Genomic DNA, 18,709 nt, shown 5'->3' with positions numbered 1-18,709 from the left:
CGAAATCAACAGCTCTGCACCATTAGGACTGAAGAAATGCAGGGGTGACGTGGAGGAAATCCAGTGGAACTGCATAACTTTGTGGCTTCAGACTTGTCCCAGGCTAGGGCTGCTAGCTGTGCCAGTTGCTGCTGATAAGGAGAAGTAAAGTCCTCGTGACCTCTCCAAGAAATGTGTGTCTGCTTGATATTTGAAGGCAGATCCTGAAGTCGTTTACACTGGAAGACTTTAACCATTCCTGAACCCAACTGAGTAATAATCCATATGAAGACAGCATCTTTGCAACTTCTGGATTTGGGCTGATAAGCCTGCATGGCACGGTGCTGGGGGCATGCAATATCATATCTTTATGAACTGGGAAATACACTAGCAAAGCTGAGCCTGAATGGCTTTCAGAGAAACTTACTCAACAGGATTTAGCATTTGAGGTACTTTCGAATTCCTGCTAGTCACCTTTCATGTCATTAAGCATCTGAATACCTTTACAAATCTGTCCCCAAGACGTGCCTCGGTTTTGGAAAAGAAAACTCAGCACCATAATTGTATAATTACTTTTGGGATTTTTACACAAAAGCAATAACTTTACACGGCATCTTCTCCCCTACTGGGCCTCTCAGAAACATTGCTTACCCACTGTTCTCCTTGTTTGTCAATCCAAAATATCACGCGTGATAACACTTTTTATCATATGCAGTTAGCAACTCCCAGGGAGTTTGCTGCTCTACCCTCTTCAAAGAAATACTGCATGCTCTCCTTAATAAGTGATTTATACTCTATATAAATAAAACAGGGAAAGTGAACACCAATTCACGTTAGGCCTTGGGTCAATGAGCTGTGCATAGAGCTGCTATATATCTTTTAAACTGAAGGAAGTGTTTCCTTCCATCCCTGCAGGAGGACAGAACAAACTGTATTTGCAGAAGAGAGGGATCTTGCAATAATTCATGAGCAGTCATTTGCTTATTCTTTAGTTCTAAATAGGAGAAGGTATTTCAGTGTGAGTTTGTTGTACATGAGTTCTATGTGATAATCAAAAGATGGGTAGCAGCAGCTGTGAGCCTCAACGTAGGTAAGGAATGCTTGCACTTCCTCACAGCTGTGTTGGCAGAGAACAATCCAGAAAAGAAGATTGCCAGCGAAATTGGTGGTTTTGTTGAAAAGTTGTTTAGAAATATCAGTGTTCCTTTCGCAGAACAACAAAATGCGCTGACAATACAATAATGCAAGCTAGTGTTGTAGTACAAGCATTTTCCTTATTTGGGTAACAAAATATGCAGTGAAATAGTCAGCTAGATATACATATATCTGGGCTGCGAGATCTTCAGATAAAGTGAAAGGTTACTGCATGATAAAACGTGTACAGGCAGATGGGCAAAAACCTTTCTCCTCTTGTGTGTGTATGTGTTTGCATATTTAATTGCTTGTATGGCTTACTCTGTTGCTTTTTATTTATGACTTCTGCTGGTGATTGGAAGATAAGGGCCCATTCCTGATCTATACCTGATCATTCATCAGCTGGAGGGCTTGAATCACTACATGAATGAACAGATGGCTTGAGTTGTGGTAGAAGGTTTTTGATGTGTGCTAAGACCACTTAGTTCTGTACTGAACAACACAGTTTTATTACTTTTTTTCTCCGCTGTTTCCATTCTTTCTCTTAATTTAGACTGTAAGCTGCTTGATTCAAGTGCCATCTTTTTCTCGGTCTATGCACAGAACCTAGCAAGATAAGAACTTTAGCAGTCACCTGCCTGGATTCTAAGTGTCACCATAGGGGAAACTTTCCATTACCTTTTCCATTCATCCAGTGAAGGTCAGCCTATTCTTCAGCTATTGAAGTTCTTATTTGGAACATAGGAGGGCACTAGAATTACATTTCTTCATCTCCAATTACACCACGAAGCAAGAGACGCAGTTCAGCAGCGCTTTAGAAATGTTTCTAGGACGCGGGGCTCTTTCTGACTTCAAGTTCTGAAGTGCAAAGTTTAGGTAAAGGATTTACTCCAGCAGTCAGGTGAATTGCAAACGTGCTCTTCTTTCAACTAGGAAAGGTGAAAGTAATACGACATTCTTAGTGCACTGAGGTGAGTATGAACCCTAGTCACCCAAATTGCCCCCAGCTTTGATCTGTAGCATGGCATCAGTCTTGTGGATTTGATGTGGTATTGATGTAAACACGGTTAATCTCTGCTGTAAACCTGATGATAATTTAATTATCTATCTTGCTGTTGTTAGAGGCAGAGAAGAATGGGGTCCAGACTGTTTGCCATCAGTACCCCTGCTTAAACAGCACATGAGTGCTGAAAGATAAATATACATGAATATTTGGTAAAATAAGATTAATAAAAGTCTTTCCTCAATAAAACCTACTTTCAGTGGTAGCTGCAGCTTCCTATTCCCTGTGCCCCTAACACTTGCACATCGTTGTATTTAACAAATCATTCAACTATCTCCACCTCAGTTGAAACCAGCAGCAAAAAGCAACCAGCTACTCTAGTTGCTGCTTGTCCGTCTTTCATGTTTAGCTCCATTTTTCATTTGCTGCCAAGAATTTGCTTTACCTGGGTTGGAAAATACTGGCTCAGTTCAGCCAGCTCAGCCGTAACAACAGGAATCTTCCAGTAAAATCAAGCTTCTAGGCTGGCAGAGTCTCGATTAGAGAACCTCCAGCCAAAGGCCTTGGCAGCCACAATGTGGGTCTTCTTTCGTAAACTCATGTCACAGCCTTCCTAACGCTTTGCTCCTTTAATATTCTGGCCTCAGATCCAAGCACTTTCCGCAGTCCCTCTCTGGTCATCTACCAGGTACTGCTGCTGCTTTATTTGGGGGTAATGCTATGGAAAGCCATTGCTCAGCATAAGTAAAAAGGAAAGGAAGAAAACTTTACCAGTAAGGAAAGAGATGGGTTTTTTTTCTCTTTCTAAAGAGTGGAGTTTTAACAAAGTTTGGGTGTTAGGATGCACGTGGCACCTTGAACTGCAGCGAGGAACGTTTGGCTTGAAGTACTGAAGCTTTTACAAGAAGAACACTTCAGGCATTGCTAAAGGAGCACTCTGGGGATGGATGGAGAGCTCCCTGGGCAGAGAGGAATGCAGGGCGATGCAAGAAAAGCAAAGTTTCCCCTGCTTCACTTGTTTTGCCACGTGTTGCAAACGGCCACATCCAGACAGTCTGGTATCAGATCAGAGGGGCTCAGAACAACCCATTGCCCCTTGAACTGCCTTGATAGCATTGTTACACTGCTCTCTGTGTTAAGGTCTGGAGTGGTTGCGGTATTACCCTTGTATAAGGAACGAGTAAACCTTCCAGAATAAAAGGATTTTCAAAATATCTAAATATACCTTCCCACAAGTTTAAGAAGTCGTTCGGTGCCCCCTAAGCTGGTGAGGGGGGCTGGCCCTGGACAGCACTGTGCAATTCCTGTGAACCCTCAGCTCTCCATGGAATCCCTACGGGGACTACAGAACCTCCAGCTCGAGCAGCTGTAGGATTTTATGGGTTAGAACCAGGACTTCAAGTATGTCTCAGTGCAGCGTCTGATGCACAGGTGGCTGAGTTTAATTAGGGTTTTTATTAAAAACAAATGAGTTAACCGGTTCCACCTTGCAAATTTTTCTTTCTTATCACTTGTTCCGCGTCTGACATACTCTGTGGAAGCTTCAGGTGTCGTGAAGATATCGAAAGAGCCCACGTCCATACTCAACCTTTAAGCTGCAGCGTTGTGATGGTCAGTGGCTCAGAAGCAGGCACCTGAACGCAGCTGGGAGCGCCAGTCCTGCCACGAGCATCCCTTGGGAGCAGGGCAGAACATCATTTCAGAGCAGGGTTTGTCTGTCTAGTGGGTGTAACATTGCAGTGCACCACGGCTGGATGAGTAATGTGCTGTGCGTGCAACGAAGGCACGGGCTGAGCATCTGACAAGGATCAGCAGGTATTGTTAAAAGCACAGCATGTTATATGCTGGTACTATGGCATATAGTGATACCAAGTGTACTTATGCTGAACGCTTTGGCTGGCAAGGATCAAGGCTATTTGTTGGGGAGTGCAAATGGCCAGTAATTAATTCCTGTTTATATTTCTCTACCACTTAGAGGCGCCAGTGAAGATGAAGGCAAATGAAATGTAGTAGAAGCAGAGATGGGAGAGGCTGCAGCAGGGAAAGCTGCTGTGAAGATGCACGAGGGATGCATCTGGGGCTCAGACGAAGCGATCTGCCCAGGGCAACGCAGCAGCTGAGCAAAAGAGCCATCCCCAGTGCTTCTCCCTTGTAATGTAAGGTAATGAAAAAAGGTGATCTCCCCGGATTTTTCATGCTTCAGCGCAGTCAAACAGGTGGTTGTGTTTTCAGCTATTCAGAACGCTCGCAGCTTGCCTTGCCTGCTGTGGGAGACGGGCGTGCTGCAAAGAGCAGGCACGGAGATCGGATCTCATGACTCACAACCCCAAGGAGATAGTGAGGACCGGGACGCGCTCAGGTCCACTCCCAGTTTAGCTGTGACGCTCTGCAAAGAATCTCCTGGTGTGATTTGCAGTGGTGCTGCTTAATTAAGGGCATAAGCAGTAGGCGTTATCGAGTGCGACTCTCGCAGACAATTTGCCACGCCACAGACAACGCGAGTTTGGAAGCCAGCCAGTCTGGTTCAGGTCAGGACCTCAGACCTGCACGGCAGGATCCAGGTAGGCACACAGCTTCTGTCTCCCTATCCCCACTTTTAAATGCTCTCTCAAGTCCCAGCTCACCGCACTTCAGCGCAGGCTGACATCACCAGGTGCCAACTCAAACAAGAACACCGCGTTTGGTTTTTTTTTTTTTAAAAATGGGCCCCCCGGCCCGGTTTTTTTTTTTTTCCCCCCCCCCCCCCCCCCACGTTCTCGGCGTACTTTTACCATAACCCTTTTTTGTTTTTCTTACTGATTCACGGTTTAATATTAAAACATCCGTCTCGGAGCCCCGCACCGGCAGCAGGCGGCCGAGCGCAGCCCGGGGCGGGGCGGGTGGTGCCGGCGGGGCGGGCCGAGCCGTGCCACCTCCCCCCCCCTCCCCGCCTCTCCCCTCCCTCTGTGCCGCTCGGCTCGGCTCTGCTCGGCGCAACGGGGAGGCAGCAAAGTTGAGAGCGGCTGCCGGGAAGTTCCGTAGCATGGCGGACCGGCCCGGGGCGAAGGGCGAGCGGCCGCTCTGAGCCGAGCCGCGGGGGAAGGCATGGCCCGCTGGATCCCCACCAAGCGGGAGAAATACGGGGTCGGTGAGTGCCAGCTCGGCCCCTTGCCCCGTTCCCCTCGCGGAGCTCTCCCGTGTCGCGGCTCCGCTCCCCTTGCCCTCGCGGTGCTTTGCTCCCCCGGCGCGGTGTGCCTGCTGCAGCCCCTCGTTCCTTTCTTCCTCCTTTGGGTATTTCTCACCTTTCAGCCTCTGCCCTCTTCCACTTTCAAGTTCGGCTGCGGGCGTTCGCTCTTTGGAGCCGCAGAGCGGTTCCAGTGCGGGTTCAGCTGCCGCCCTGGGAGCCCCGGAGCTTTGCTCGGGGCTGACCTTTGTGATTCTGCCTCTGCTCCTGCTGGTCTCGGCTCTAACACAGCGGCACATCCGCCTGCTGCTCTCCCCAGAAGGAGATGCGGATGGAAGTAGCAATGACACCTTAAGAAGGTTGTAGCGGGGGAAGCCAGGATCCCGGGTAACCTCTTCGCTGGGGGTGGGGGGAAATCTTAACTGTGATATTTCAGCTTAAAGAGAGGAACGGGGAGGGCTGAGCTGACAGCTTGTGCCTGCTGCCCCGCGCTCCTCGTGGCGGTTCAGAGGGGATGTCTGAACGCCGGCTCCGTTTTCTCTAGGAGGAACCTAACCCAGAGAGAAGTTCCCACTTTGGCGAGAGCGTGACAAATTGAAAAACCGCACAGTTTTGAGCTTGATTGCAAGATTTGGACGCAGAACAGAAGGCAGGAAACCGCTAATGGCACAGACAGTTCCTTATAGTTGATTTCGACGCCTTATAGTTCATGTTAGCTAAAGGGTGATCTTTTGCGCCCCGTGCATTCCATAATTCATGCAAGGAGAATTTTTGTTTTCGTGCTTGCAAAGCTCCTGTGAGGTTGGTTGTTCATTCTGTGAGCTGAAGGGTGAAGAAGCCCATCCTGCACGTTTGCACGTGGGATTTGAAGTGAACTGATTTCCAGGTGGCTGTGCAAGGAGGCCGCCCGCTTCTTGCAGGGCTGCAGGTTCAGTTTGGCTAAATGACTTCGGAGGAGCTGCGTGCAGCACAATCTTATCGAGGTTCTGCGCTGGTCGCAGGGAGGGTGTGGAATATCCTACACCCTGAACTTTGTTTCTTTCTGCGTAGGGAGCAGCCTGTTTGTACATGGGAGAGCAGGCTACGTATGACTTGGTGAGATTACTCCGAGCGTCAGGATTAAAAAATGTTGCCATTATAATCAAGTAAACGATGTAATCGTGATCCGAATGGCTGAGCTAGATGTGTTTTTTAATGTGTTATTTTTTGTTTTGTTTTTAAAACACACCTTTCCGAGGTTCTTCCACCTGAAGAATGGCCTTGGGCAGTAGGGTGAATCAGAGGCACTCCTCTAGTCAACATTTCTTCTCGCTTCCAGGGTGATTTTTTTTGTGTTGTAGGCCTGAGCCAACTGCTGATTATGAAAGCTGCTCTCCACAAAAGGCATTGGCTGGTGAGTAAGCAGGGTGGAGAGCAAGCTACCTCTTCCCTTATGTTACCAACCATAAGAAGTGCTGGTAGGAAGTCTCCACTTCAGTCTTAGCCAGCTGATCCTTATGTCTCCTGGACGTGCTCATGGACCCAACTGACGTGGAGGCTGTCGCTCTGGCCTTTATTTCATAGCACAACCGATAGGGTTAATCCACAGGCAGCAAGCAGAATTATTTATGCAGCGACAAAGTTTGTCAGGCAGTGCTTGATACGTGGTGTTAATGAATCTTAATTCTGTCAATTTGGTATTCTCAGACTTGTCACTTTCCCATCTACGGTTGCGCCCCGTGCTGTGCTGAAGCGTTGCACCCAGATGCCAGTCCTCTTTGCTTTTGTGCTTAATTTGACTGTCTGAAATAATAGTAGGGCCTGCTCGTTGTAGGTAGACTGGGGTGTATATGGCTGTTTTGTAGGGTCTGTATTCCAGTCTGGGGGGGACTGATCCCATGAGATGGAAAAATTCCTCTTCTGTCCGGAAAAGATAGGGGGCATGAAGCTTTTTCTCCTGATGCCTCAGTTTCAAGAAGCTGAATGTGGATTGAAAGGAAACTGTGAGCTTCTTGTGCTGATAATCTGCTAACCAAGCTGCCTGTTAGTGCCAATTATCAAGGTGATTTAATGAGGGGAATACCACTGGCTTGTCAAGTATAGACCATTAGAGGGTAAGAACACCATTCACTGTTAGCATGGGTAAGTTGATGGCTGTGAAGTATAAATACAGAAAGTTTGCTGATTTTAGAAACAATAAACACATGCTGTGATTGTTACTAAGCCCTGCTTTGGAAACGAATACAGAACTGCTTGCATTTTTAAAAACACAACCCTGTAAATCATACCAAAACACAAAGAAATTCCAAGAAGTTGACAGTGTGATTCAGTGTCACGTGTCTAATTTCTGCGGTTCAGTTTGGAACGGTTGATCTTCTGGATCAGTCTACAGATTTGTTAATTGTGGATTCAGATGGGTTTGCTGCCTTCCAGGAGTTCTGTTCTCAGTTGGTTAAACCTGAAGACTGCTGCCTTTAGCATCAGTATTACAGATGGTGCATGGACCGGGTTTGAAACTGTGTACAGAAAAGAGATCGGAAAACATCAGAATTGGAAATTACAGCATCCTAAGGGGAACACAGATGAGAGGCAAATAACTTGCAGTTTCCCACTCCCAATGAATTTTCAACCCAATAAGAGATTTGGGTTTGGAAGCTTCAGCTTTGTAAAGGGATGAAGACGCTGCTGATCATCTGATGGGCAGCATCATTCCTCTTGAAGCAGTGGGATTTTGGGGGTTTCGTTAAGCTTCCTTGCAATGTGCTTCACCTCTGGTTTGGGAAGGAAAGATGCTGAAGTTGGGTGGTCTGCTCCAAATGAAATGAAATAGTCTGCTCTTGGGCTAGTGCTTCTTTAAAGAAGTTGTCACTTGCAGAGTGCCTTTCGTGCAAACTCTTCTTGTGTTGCAGTAAAGAATATCAGAATGATACCCCACAATTTTCAACTTCTGTTTTCTGCTCGTTTTAAAATGATTAACTTAGGGTTTAGGGAGTCCACAATGTAATTGTTTTTTCCTGCTGGCGGTGACATGGGCTTGCATGAACTTCAGCTGAAGTATTGCACTTCAGAAAGAATTGCTTTTACAACTGTAGTTGTCTGTTCTCAACATGAAAATGTTCTTTGAGGACTGCGAAAAAAAAAGTATTAATGGCTTCAGCACCAAATATGAGAGAGTCTGGAGTCTGTGGAATCATTAACTATTCTATTCCAGTGTAAATCCAGGCTGCTATCAGCAAAAGCCATTGGACCCCTTTTTCTGATTCTTACCTCGTGCCACGAGAGTCCGAAAAAAAAGAGCAGCGATGGTGTGCTAAGCTAGCCCAGGGAACTGAGCCAGTTCCAAACCAATTCAGAAAGGAAACGTGCTGAGTTTCTAGCCAGAACAGTTTCCAGATGAGTGTAACAATGCATCAGGTACGTGTATTTTCCACGTCGTAGTTGGCTGTGAACGAACAGGATGAGAAGTGTCTATGTACAGTTCTGCAGTTGGTTTGGGGATGCACGTGTTCTACAGTCGTTCCACAAATCTGGTCTTCCAGAATGAGAAACTAATGAGTTTGTTGAAAAAGCTTTAGACCTGAGGTCCAGAATGGCTTGTGTTTGGGTGTGAGGTTGGTGGCTGGCACCTGGATGCAATGGTATGACTGTCTCTTGAAATGTATATTCACCCTGGTTTTGCAACAGCAGCTGCTCCATAGAGCTTGCATGCTGGGGCTGGGAAAGGACTGGGCAGGTTTCACATCTGATCCTCTGCAGCTGGAAGCTCTAATGGAGCGTTCACTCCACACGCCACAAAATGGTTCAAGCCAGCAGCAAACGTAGAGCTTGCAGCAGAAGACTGGAAGCCACGTGTGTTGTTCTGCTTAGAAAGAGCAGGAGAAACCAAAGGCATTATTTGTTGCCTGTGGTCTTCTCAAACTGTTACACATTTAACTCAATACGTTATTATGAGCCCACAAAAACTTCCCTGGTCGGTGAGGTATATGAATGAATTCTGTGTATTTTAGTAATCTTTAGACTCTTAGCTAAATCATAGTCATCTTTTATTTAGAAGACGTTGGGTTGGAGGGAAGCTGATCGAACAACGCAGTTCTGCAGCTCTGTGGAAAGTATTTGGGTCCATTTGGTGCATTTTAAACGCACCAAAGACTGATAAACTTCAGAGCAGCTTTATTTCCCAAGCTTTCTCTGCCTCTTCACGTCCCATTCCAGGGATTTCAGCGTTGCATTTCAACTCTGCGTACACATGGGTGGCTCTTTGAGAGGGGATGGCTTGTTTTGACCCAGTTCCAAAAGAAGCATGGCCGTTTGCAATGGCCAAAGTACCTTAGCCATGTTACCAATAGAAACTACCTGTTACGTGCACAAATAGCAGCCTTTCATTTGCACTCTATCATCTTTTATTTGGGGGGGGGGGGCATCAAATAGATTTTTTTTTTTGCTAAACTGACAGGTAATTAACCCTAGTAGTTATTGGTGACCTTTTAAACTCATTATATTTTTCCCTGCTGGAAGGAGCAGCGCATAGGACTGTTCTTGTTGCAACGAAGTATTTACTCTGTTGAAATACCATGTGGTGGTTGAGTTACAATCAGCTGCGTCATGTCTTAGGAATGGCAGTAATTTTTCAAATGTAAACCAGTGCCTGCCAGCTACAGTTGTGATTTATGTGAGCAGAAATGTGAAGGATCAGAGAGGAAGAGAGAGTGCTGCAGAATAAGATTTTCTTACTAATGGTTTGATTTGTGATAACTTCTGATGCGCTTGGCCATCAGCTATTGGCTTCGTGTTCAAACTTCATATATCTTCTGCAAAGTTGTCTTGAAATACAGCCTGTGATCAAAGGAGTTTCTCTGCTGGTAGCAGCACTTCATGTCAAATTAGAGCAAATGTCATATTTGTTTCAACTTGCTGCGTGCTACCCTATCTGCAGACTGCTGCTGGTTTGGAACGTTGAGAGCACTCTGTCGTGTCCCTGCTTCCTGAGAAGGGCTCCAGATGATGTACATGCAAATAGCCCAGATTAAGGAAAATTCTTTTACCTTTTTCAGAGCGGTGTGCGTAGGGATCTTCAACTAGAAATTCAGAACTGCATCAGGTCAGCTGCACGTGAGGTGTTGCTTTCAAAGGGACAGGGAAAAGGAGCAATACATTTAAATTATTGCAGCCCTCTGCGTGAATATTATCCTTCAGTTTAAGGCTTATTTTGACGTAAGCTAATCAGCTGGCAATAAATTCAAGCAGAATTGAAGGGCTGTTCATTGCCATGAGGACAGCAACATACTCTCCTGTTTCATTCAGCCTCATTCAGAAAAGCACACTGTGCTGTTTGCTAACAAGCTGATCTGAAATGTTTTTAACTCCTTTTCTTGCAAGCTCCCAGGCTCAACGTTCTCACGCTGTCCTTCCTGATTTCTGCAGTGTGAGGTTACAGCCTTCCAGTGGCTTTCACTCAACGAAAAATAAACTTGGGCGCTTCGAGATTTGTTTGTACGTGCATTCTTCTCTTCTGCATGTTTCTGAAAGGAACTTCCTCTTTGCTGAATCAGTAGAAGAGGGGTCTACATGCGTATCCAGTACATGGAAAGTCTTTATATATAGAAGAGCCTGGGAGAGCGGGTGCTGCTGGAGGACGGAGGGAGCGAGCTCTCTTGAGCTTGAGTTTTTCATGTTGGTGCTTTCTTAAATTTTAGTTTCACTCCGGCTTGGTAGAAATGCTGAGTTACCCAGCAGAACAGCTCAGCTGTATGTCTCCAGAAGGATGGATTCTTTTAATTTAGGTTCTCAATTTATCTGCAGTGTCTGAAGTGTATTTGGGGTGTAAGCTGAGTGTATGGCTTCTTGCTTCCAGAGTCCTTCCTCTTTTTTGTTAATCTGCGTTAGCCTGAGTCTGTCTTCCCTTACTTTTGGTGAATGCTGTTTCCTAAGTAGTTCCCTGTGAAACTAATCCTGTAGACTTCAAAGGCACTGCTGACAAGAACAAGACTTGTAACCGTTCCTTGGCTTGCTCTGACTTTGAAAAGTAGGTGTAGTATTTCTGCAAGTGTCTTGTGACTTTTGGGTGCTTCAGTTCATTGCTATCCAGCTTGAAACGTGACTACAAGTCTTGACTTTCAGGGTCTGTTCATCTTCTTAGCAATGGACAAGCCTCCAGTCTGCTCTTGTGAGGCTTCCCAAATGGCCACTTGCTTTCAAGGGCTTTTGCTGAGCTATCCCCTATTAATTAGGGGGTGAGTCTAATTGATCAGAGGTGTCAGCAGGCTGTACATACTGGCTTCCACTAGTGGTGACTGTGGGTAGTTCTGAGTTTCACGCTGGTCTCTTGCATATTCTTGCAGTTCTTTTACTGTGGGACTTTATTTTGCAGTTAGGAACTAAGGCAATTAAAAAAAGAAAGTTAATACAAATTCATAAACTGGAAGAATTTCAACCCATAGCATATCAGTCAAGAAGGAATAAAGGAAAAATGATCTTCCCTTGTCATTTGAAAGCTGAAAAATGTACAGCAGAAGTTTGCCAAAGCTCCTTTAATTTAAATCAGCTACTTTGTTGCCAATTAACTTGCACTTAACTTGACTGATAGGATGTTCCTTTGGGTTGGTGCTTTTGGGGGAGAGATCCTGTGTATGCTACCATGGTTAGATGCAAACATGGCCAAATGTAAAACTGCCTTAGTCTTGAGTCATAAACACATTTATCCCCTCTCTGCCACGTGAGAACTGTGCTTTCACATCCCCTGCATCTCATTTATTGTAGAATGCCTAAAACAATGTAATTAATTTTGGTGCATTTGCCAGGAAAACTGTGCTAATAGAACTGGAGTGTAAATAGGAGTTGCTGGACAGCTTGCTGGGTGGACACTTCATAGTTGGCTTCAAAGACTGGAGAAGTTAAGAGTGCTGGTTGGGCCAGTTGCAAAGACAATTTAAGGTTTCAGCCTAAATGGTAATAAATGTCTTCTTGGTACAGAACAGGCTGTACCTCCTAGAAAGATATCCCAGGAGTAGAGGGGGGGAATGCTGTTTAAAGGATGACTTCTACTGGCAGCCTCTCGAAGCTCTCGGATAGGCGTCTGGCACGTTGTCAGAATGGATCTAAAAAAAAGTTGTGATTGTTCCATGGAGAGCCTTTAGCCACTTCTTACGCTCCAGTTTTTGGAGGTGTTGCTGCAATAAAAGTAGACCTTGCTTTGGAAAGTGCTGAATCTGGCCAAAGTGTTCACTGAGATCCAGTAGAAACAGTAATAATGTTATGCTCTTGGGAAGCTTGGTGCCTTGATCCTCCTCAGTAATAAAACAGTTCAGCTTCAGCTATATAGTTCTAATACGGTTTCAGAATGTCGTAAAGAGTGGCCACTTTGTTTGGAAGGAGGGTTTTTTGATTGTGTTTTTGTCTGTTTGTTCTTTATGGGAGTAATTAGCTTACATTAAGAATAGGCTAGAGAAGGAATAAGGTCTTTTTCTTGCCGCACTTAAATTCTCAGTGCTCTGACAATGTAATGGGAGCTTCAGGCTGCAGAGAGATGGAGCTTAATGTACAGGAATAAAACAGCATTAGAAAAGGAATGGAAGGCTGTTGTACATGGTGCCCATGTCCAAATTCTTTATCTCCTTACAATTTGTGCAGTGTAATTATGGCTGATCTGCTTACAGGAAAGTTGGGAGAAGCTTATTCTTCGTTCTTTTTTACAACAAAGGAATCAATATCAAGTGTGCCATTGTTGTTCTATTGTTTTCTTTTTTCCTTCTAGAGTAAATCCCTTAGTTCCCAGCCAAATCTTCCTGTCCCTCATTTCACTATTATGCTTCTATTTTCCATTTGCTTGTTACCTGAGACACATGGCAAGATGGAAGCACTTGGGATGGAAGGTCTCTGGCAACGAGGAGCTGTGTTATCTCACCATGCCTTGTCAGTTCCCTGCGTGGGCCCTGGGTCATTTTGTAAACATGAATCAATGAAACCACAGCCATCCATTATGGGAGAGTGATCTGCTGCAAAGCCCACGTGGCATGGGAAGTGCTGAAGGTACAGAGGCCAACTGCAATCCCTATGGTTATCCCTATTAGAAACGCTGCTCGTGTTAGCCCTGCCAGCATGAGTTAGCTCAGGGGAGTTTGCACAGAGGTGCTGTCTGCTGGCAGCAGTGAGGCTTTTGGCAGCACATCCTTTTTCTTCAGAAGGCCGAGCCGTGCTATGAATTCATCTCATGCAAATTGTGGGAGAGCTTGTCTGCCTCTTTCTGAGCTCATGGATGGGAAGGGGAAATGATCAGAGGCCTGGGAACACTCGTACACAAATTTGTGTCTGTCTTCCTGGTGAGTTGGGTTTGCAGCTGGTGGAATGGAATCCCTTAGCTTTGTTCTCCCTGTGGGTCTCTCAGCTTGACTTCAGAGTCGCTATGTGTAGGTGTGATGCCAGCAAGAGACAATGTTGAAGTTTGAACTCGGGTGAACTTTATGGTGAAGCTGAGCCTGTAGGCACACTTGGACTCCGTGCTCAAGTGTTTTACTCATTAGATCCCCTCTCATCTCTGTCCTTGCTCCCTCTGGAAGTTATGCATACAGCGAAAACTCATTAGATAGTAACACTCCGTTCTGTACAGTAGTATTTCCAAGTTCTCTTTTTCTTTCCTTTGATGTTTTGCCCAGTAAGATCTAGGACAGTAATTTAAAGCCAGTGGCAAATTCACTTAATTCTTTTGAAAGTGCCTCACGCTTTCAAGTTGGGAATTAGCTGAGTGGTCCCATTTATCAAGTGATGGCTTTGGTGTTGGGTTTTTGTTTCTGTTTCTACACATCTGCTTGGAAACTTTGTTCGGGAAGTTACTCCTGTAAATTCTGCATCGAAATGGAAGTTGCAAAGTTGAAGGATCGGAGGAAGAAGAAAGGGTTATTACAGACAGGCTTCGTAAAATTCATTTGCTGTTATATGTGATTATAAATGAGCATCTGTTTCCATAAAAACAGGAACATTCAAAATCTGAGGGTATAAAACTCTGCTAGGTATGTGCAATTGTCAAGACTGGAATGTAAGTACTACAGTAATCAGAGGCTGTCGGAACGAATCCCCTCTTTTGCAGAAGTTTATCCACAGTGCTGAGGTACCTATTCTCTTCCAAATCACTCCAAAATAGAGAGGAGATTGGTTTTATTGAACTCTTGTGATACCTGGCCAACCTGAATGTAAACAGACTTTGGTGCAGTTCAAGCCAGTGGCAAAACTGTTGATTTCTGTGGTCCCATAAGAGATGAAACAAGGTTATAATGATGGCTCTAAAGGACAAGACTATGATTTGATGCATTTTTGGGATCTTTCAGGCTCGGTCCTGTGGCTCAGATTTCAAAGATGTGAAATAAACCTGCAGGGCTTGGAAGATGTGCACCTTAGAATAATATCGAGCTCCCTTTAACGTCGTAAGATCTATAGGGCACCTGTTGTTTGGTGTCTAGTTCCTGTAGCCTCACCAGGAGATGAAAAGGAGCAGTCTTGTCTTGCATCCTGCATCTTGGGAAGGTTGCTGCCATGAAGATAAGATTTTAGTGGTGGGTTGTTAGAGTTAGGGTAGTATAGTTGGGTTGTGGTTGGACTTGATGATCTTGAAGGTCTTTTCCAACCTGAGCAATTCTGTGATTCTACACGTATCTTAGTAAATGAAAGAAGTAATTAACGCACCAGGTAGATGTGTTGTGTGAAGTGAGAGCTGGTGGAAGGTGCAGCTTTGATAGCACTGGGATCTGAGATTTCTCAGAAGTGCAGCAGTAATTACAATGTTGGCAGCTGTTGCTGCATTTTTCAGAACTGAGTACCACTCAAACTCAAATGGAGTTTGGTGTCACTGACTTCTTTTCTTCCTTGTCAGTTAAAGGATAGCTGGCTTGATGAAAGAGCAAGATCTTCTGGCAGCTGGATTTTGAACCATGAAGTCATGGACTACCTTCCAGACCCAACAAACAGTGCACTGTCATCTTTAGGCACTTGGAAGTGGCTTTTAGTGCACGAGTGCCAGGTTGGCTGCTCCTGCATGTGCTCATTCCAATGGACACAGACGTGCTATTGCAGTGTTACATCTACCCACACTGATGTAGCATGTCATAATGCAATAACCAATGCTTTGCAGTCTCACTCTGCTAGCCACTGATAGAAAAGTAAGCCCAGAAAAGTCACTGTTCATCTGAAAACCAACCGTGAAGTCTTTGGGGTTATCTGTGTTGTTCAGGTCACAGAAGCATCTGCAGTGGGCTAGCTGTACCCCAGCATGCTTACAGAGAAGCAAAAAGCTTATGCTGTGATGACATTATTGCTTGGTATCCAAATAAGCATTATGTTTTGGGTGTCTGTCCTTGACTGCAGTATAGCTGTACCACTAGAACAGAATCTCCTTTGTTTTCAGGCAGCTACTGTGGTATTAACAATTTATTATAAATAATTGAAGAGAAGGTGAGTAATGGGAATTGTGTAGACGTAAAAAGATGAAGATTATTTATTTGTCCTTTATATTTGTATGTCTTTTGCTTCAGCGGTTCTGAATTATCTCAGTTTGTCTGATCTGAAGCTACTAAGAAGCTCTAATTAAACTACATGGGCTAATTTGTCTTTGGATCTGCCACTTGCTGCAGAGTCTTGTTGTGGTACGGAGCGTGGTTTTAGTCGGTAAGGTTGAAAGCCATAAGAGGCCATTAGATAATCCTGCTGGAACGCTGGTGTAATGCTTGTGAAGCCATTCCTTTTCCCATGGGCTGAGGTTGTTAAGTTGGGTTTCTGCAAAGCAGACTTTTAAAAGATTGAACCATTGATCCTGGCATATGATCCACAGCCTGTGGTGGGGAAAGGAATATCCCAGTGTTGATGATAGTGTGACTAAAAGAGAAAATCTTTCCCTGTCCCAGTCTGGCAATCAGACTATTTGTGCAGGGCAGACTCTGCTAAGCCTTAGATTATTAGTCTTAGTATGCTTTTTATCAACTATGCATCTAGAATCACATTCTTCTGACCTTGGCAGGTGGGCAACTACCATTATTATTTGAGTTTGGTTATTGGCATAGTCTTAGGATGGAATTCTGAGTGTTAGAAGTATGTGGAGGATCGTGTGAATCCTCTTGCTATCTTACAGTTCTCAAAAGAAAGGAAATAATAGAGAAACAGACATTTACAGAATTCAGCTTAGGCCATGCCATGTTCTGCACTATCTATCTTATCTAATTTCTCAGTTGATTTTAAGTGCTCATTTTTAAGCTAACTCAGAATGAATTTATGAATGAGCAAAGAGCCTTCCAAATGTATTCGTGTGTGTGAGATTAACCTTGGCACAATAAATGTGCAGCATGTTAAAAGCCCACCTCTAGCTCATGAGATGGTTTACTCTGAAGCCTAATGATGGCTGATAATGAAAGCATTCCTACCCAAATAATGCCATTATTCGGAATTATTTGCATTCCAAGTGCAAGGGATTCACTCAGAACTTTGCGGAATCGAGACTGAATGTCAACATCAACCCATTCAGGAGTAGTCATATTTTGCATAACAATATGTGTGCTTCACAGTGTTGAACCCCATCTTATTATTTTCTTTCAAATGTCTGACATATAAATCTTAATTATGCTATTTTCAATTCTTCAGGCACAAATTCCTGGGTCGTTACAAGAAAGTTTTTTTGCTCCAACATCAAAAAGCCTTTGTTCCCAATAAGAATTAATTCCTTGGGCAGTTCCTTGTTTTTAAATAAAGCCACTGTTTTTTGGCTATGTCTTGGCAACAGACGGCATACCAGGCTTCTCCAAATGGGGCTGTCCAGCCTAAAGGCCGCTTCTTGACACGGGGTTGTTGCAGCATGAAAGCGCATACTTCTGTTTCCCGTACAGTAGTTTTTGACTCCTCCGTTGAAAGATGTAATGAGATGAAGTCTGGTTGTTGCTCCAGCGCTGAATGCGAGTCTTTGTTCAGAGGAAGCAAGGCACAGCCCTCTCCTATCAGATAGCGGTGAGGGCAGGCTTCAGAGAAGTGGTATTTGGAAGCTGTTATCGTGTCTTTGGGATGGGTGGAGGGGTGGTTATTTTGAGCCAAGTAAGAGATAACGGATCTTGCAGTGGTTTGTGTTTTCCGGGCCAATAATCCACATTTCAAATGCGTTTCAGCAAGTTACTCTACTTCGAATTGTGCGCAAAATGGTATGCGACACTTTCTGCCTCCTTCATTTTAATTTCAGACACTATAGCTAAGCTTCCCCTTAAGAAGAGACCTGCAAATGAGTTATGGCCTTAGGGTTAAAATGGGTCGAGGAATTAATATTTAATCTTCATCTTTAATTACTATCTTCAGATTACTTGCGTATGCTGTTCAATTCAGCTTTTTGTCCTCGGTTTCTCTGCATGTAAAAGAGAACATTTGCTACCTGCCTAACTTGTGTTGGTGTTACTGCCTGAAAGACACTGCATTAGTGCAAGAGATCCTTTATACGCCGGCTCTTCCAATGAGGCCGGGTATGTCTGTGGCACTGGAGCTGGCTGCACCTTCCTCCAAATAGATATTGCTGATAGGAGCTGAAGGAGTGAGCCTGGCACTGCTTTTACTGAAACGTTTGCCAAAACTATCTGTATAATTGTGCTTCGCATGGTTTTCCACCCCATGTATGACATTGAGGCTTCTTGCTGTTCAGGAATGTGCTGTGATTAATGCGGTGCCTTCGTACAATTGGAGAGAGTGGCATAACCAAACCTGCTCTTCCCATCCTGACCCCGCGCTGTGCCGGCCTGCATCAAACTCTGGGCCTTCAGAAACTCAATGCTGGGCCCTGGCTGTGCTGGAAAGCCCAGGCTACCTCCGAGGTTTCCTTTGCTCCAGGCAGCCTTTGTTGCTGGTGATGACTGCTGGGTGATGCTCCAGCACAGAGCAGCGTGTCCCAACATCCAGCCCGCCCTCCCAGTTGCACAATGCTGGTGGAGTGGAGTTCCCCTTGCTCTGTTTTGAGGATTCGCCTTCTGCCCTCAAGCATGAAAACTGCTTCTCCTTATCTTCACCTGTATAACTTCAGCTGCTGTCATCGGCCATCAAGTTATCTGCTGCCCTTTTCAAACCAGCGCCGGTGTTTGCTGCTCTGCCCTTCCCTGCCAGTGCAGTGCAAGGGCTGAATGCACAGCTGAAGAAAATAGTTCCTACACTTACTTTCTGCTAAACAAACTCCTTCACGAGGATGAAATAATGCCATGCATTGCCTGCAGTGCAACGAGTGTGATCATTAAAACCAACCCAGTATCTCTTAGGGATCATGATTTCTTTCTCTGTCTCTTTCTTCAGAATAAATTTGCGAAGACTTCAATGCTGCTTTTCATTCAGGATAATAAAAGGAACAATTACTGTTCTGAAGTGAATTTCAAAGGACAAAATCTCGGCAAGTTTAGCTTGAAGGGAAAAGACTTATGTTCCAATATTCTTACAAATTCTGGGGCAGAAGTCAC

The 18,709-nt window shown here is 44.8% G+C and overlaps 1 protein-coding gene across 4 annotated transcripts in view; it reads left to right on the top strand.

Moving 5' to 3' along the window:
- Positions 1-18,709, top strand: part of DOCK5 (dedicator of cytokinesis 5) — a 103,774-nt gene that overhangs the window by 21,988 nt on the left and 63,077 nt on the right. For 2 of the 4 annotated variants that reach the window (XM_021375125.1, XM_021375124.1), the window contains exon 5: positions 4,092-4,277. The exons of 1 other annotated variant lie outside the window; for it this stretch is intronic. Coding sequence is in view for 1 of the 3 variants with exons in the window: in XM_021375123.1 (XP_021230798.1) it covers positions 5,201-5,243 (43 nt within the window). In the remaining 2 variants the exon portion in view is untranslated. Of the gene's footprint in view, positions 1-4,091; positions 4,278-5,051; positions 5,244-18,709 lie in introns of those variants that run through there. One more of the 4 variants, XM_021375123.1, reaches the window with a different exon arrangement.

The sequence above is a fragment of the Numida meleagris genome, chromosome 21, assembly GCF_002078875.1.
Source record: "Numida meleagris isolate 19003 breed g44 Domestic line chromosome 21, NumMel1.0, whole genome shotgun sequence".
NCBI classification, from domain to species: Eukaryota; Metazoa; Chordata; class Aves; order Galliformes; family Numididae; genus Numida; species Numida meleagris.
Note: the sequence above shows the minus strand (reverse complement) of the source record. Positions and strands in the feature narration are given on the sequence as shown.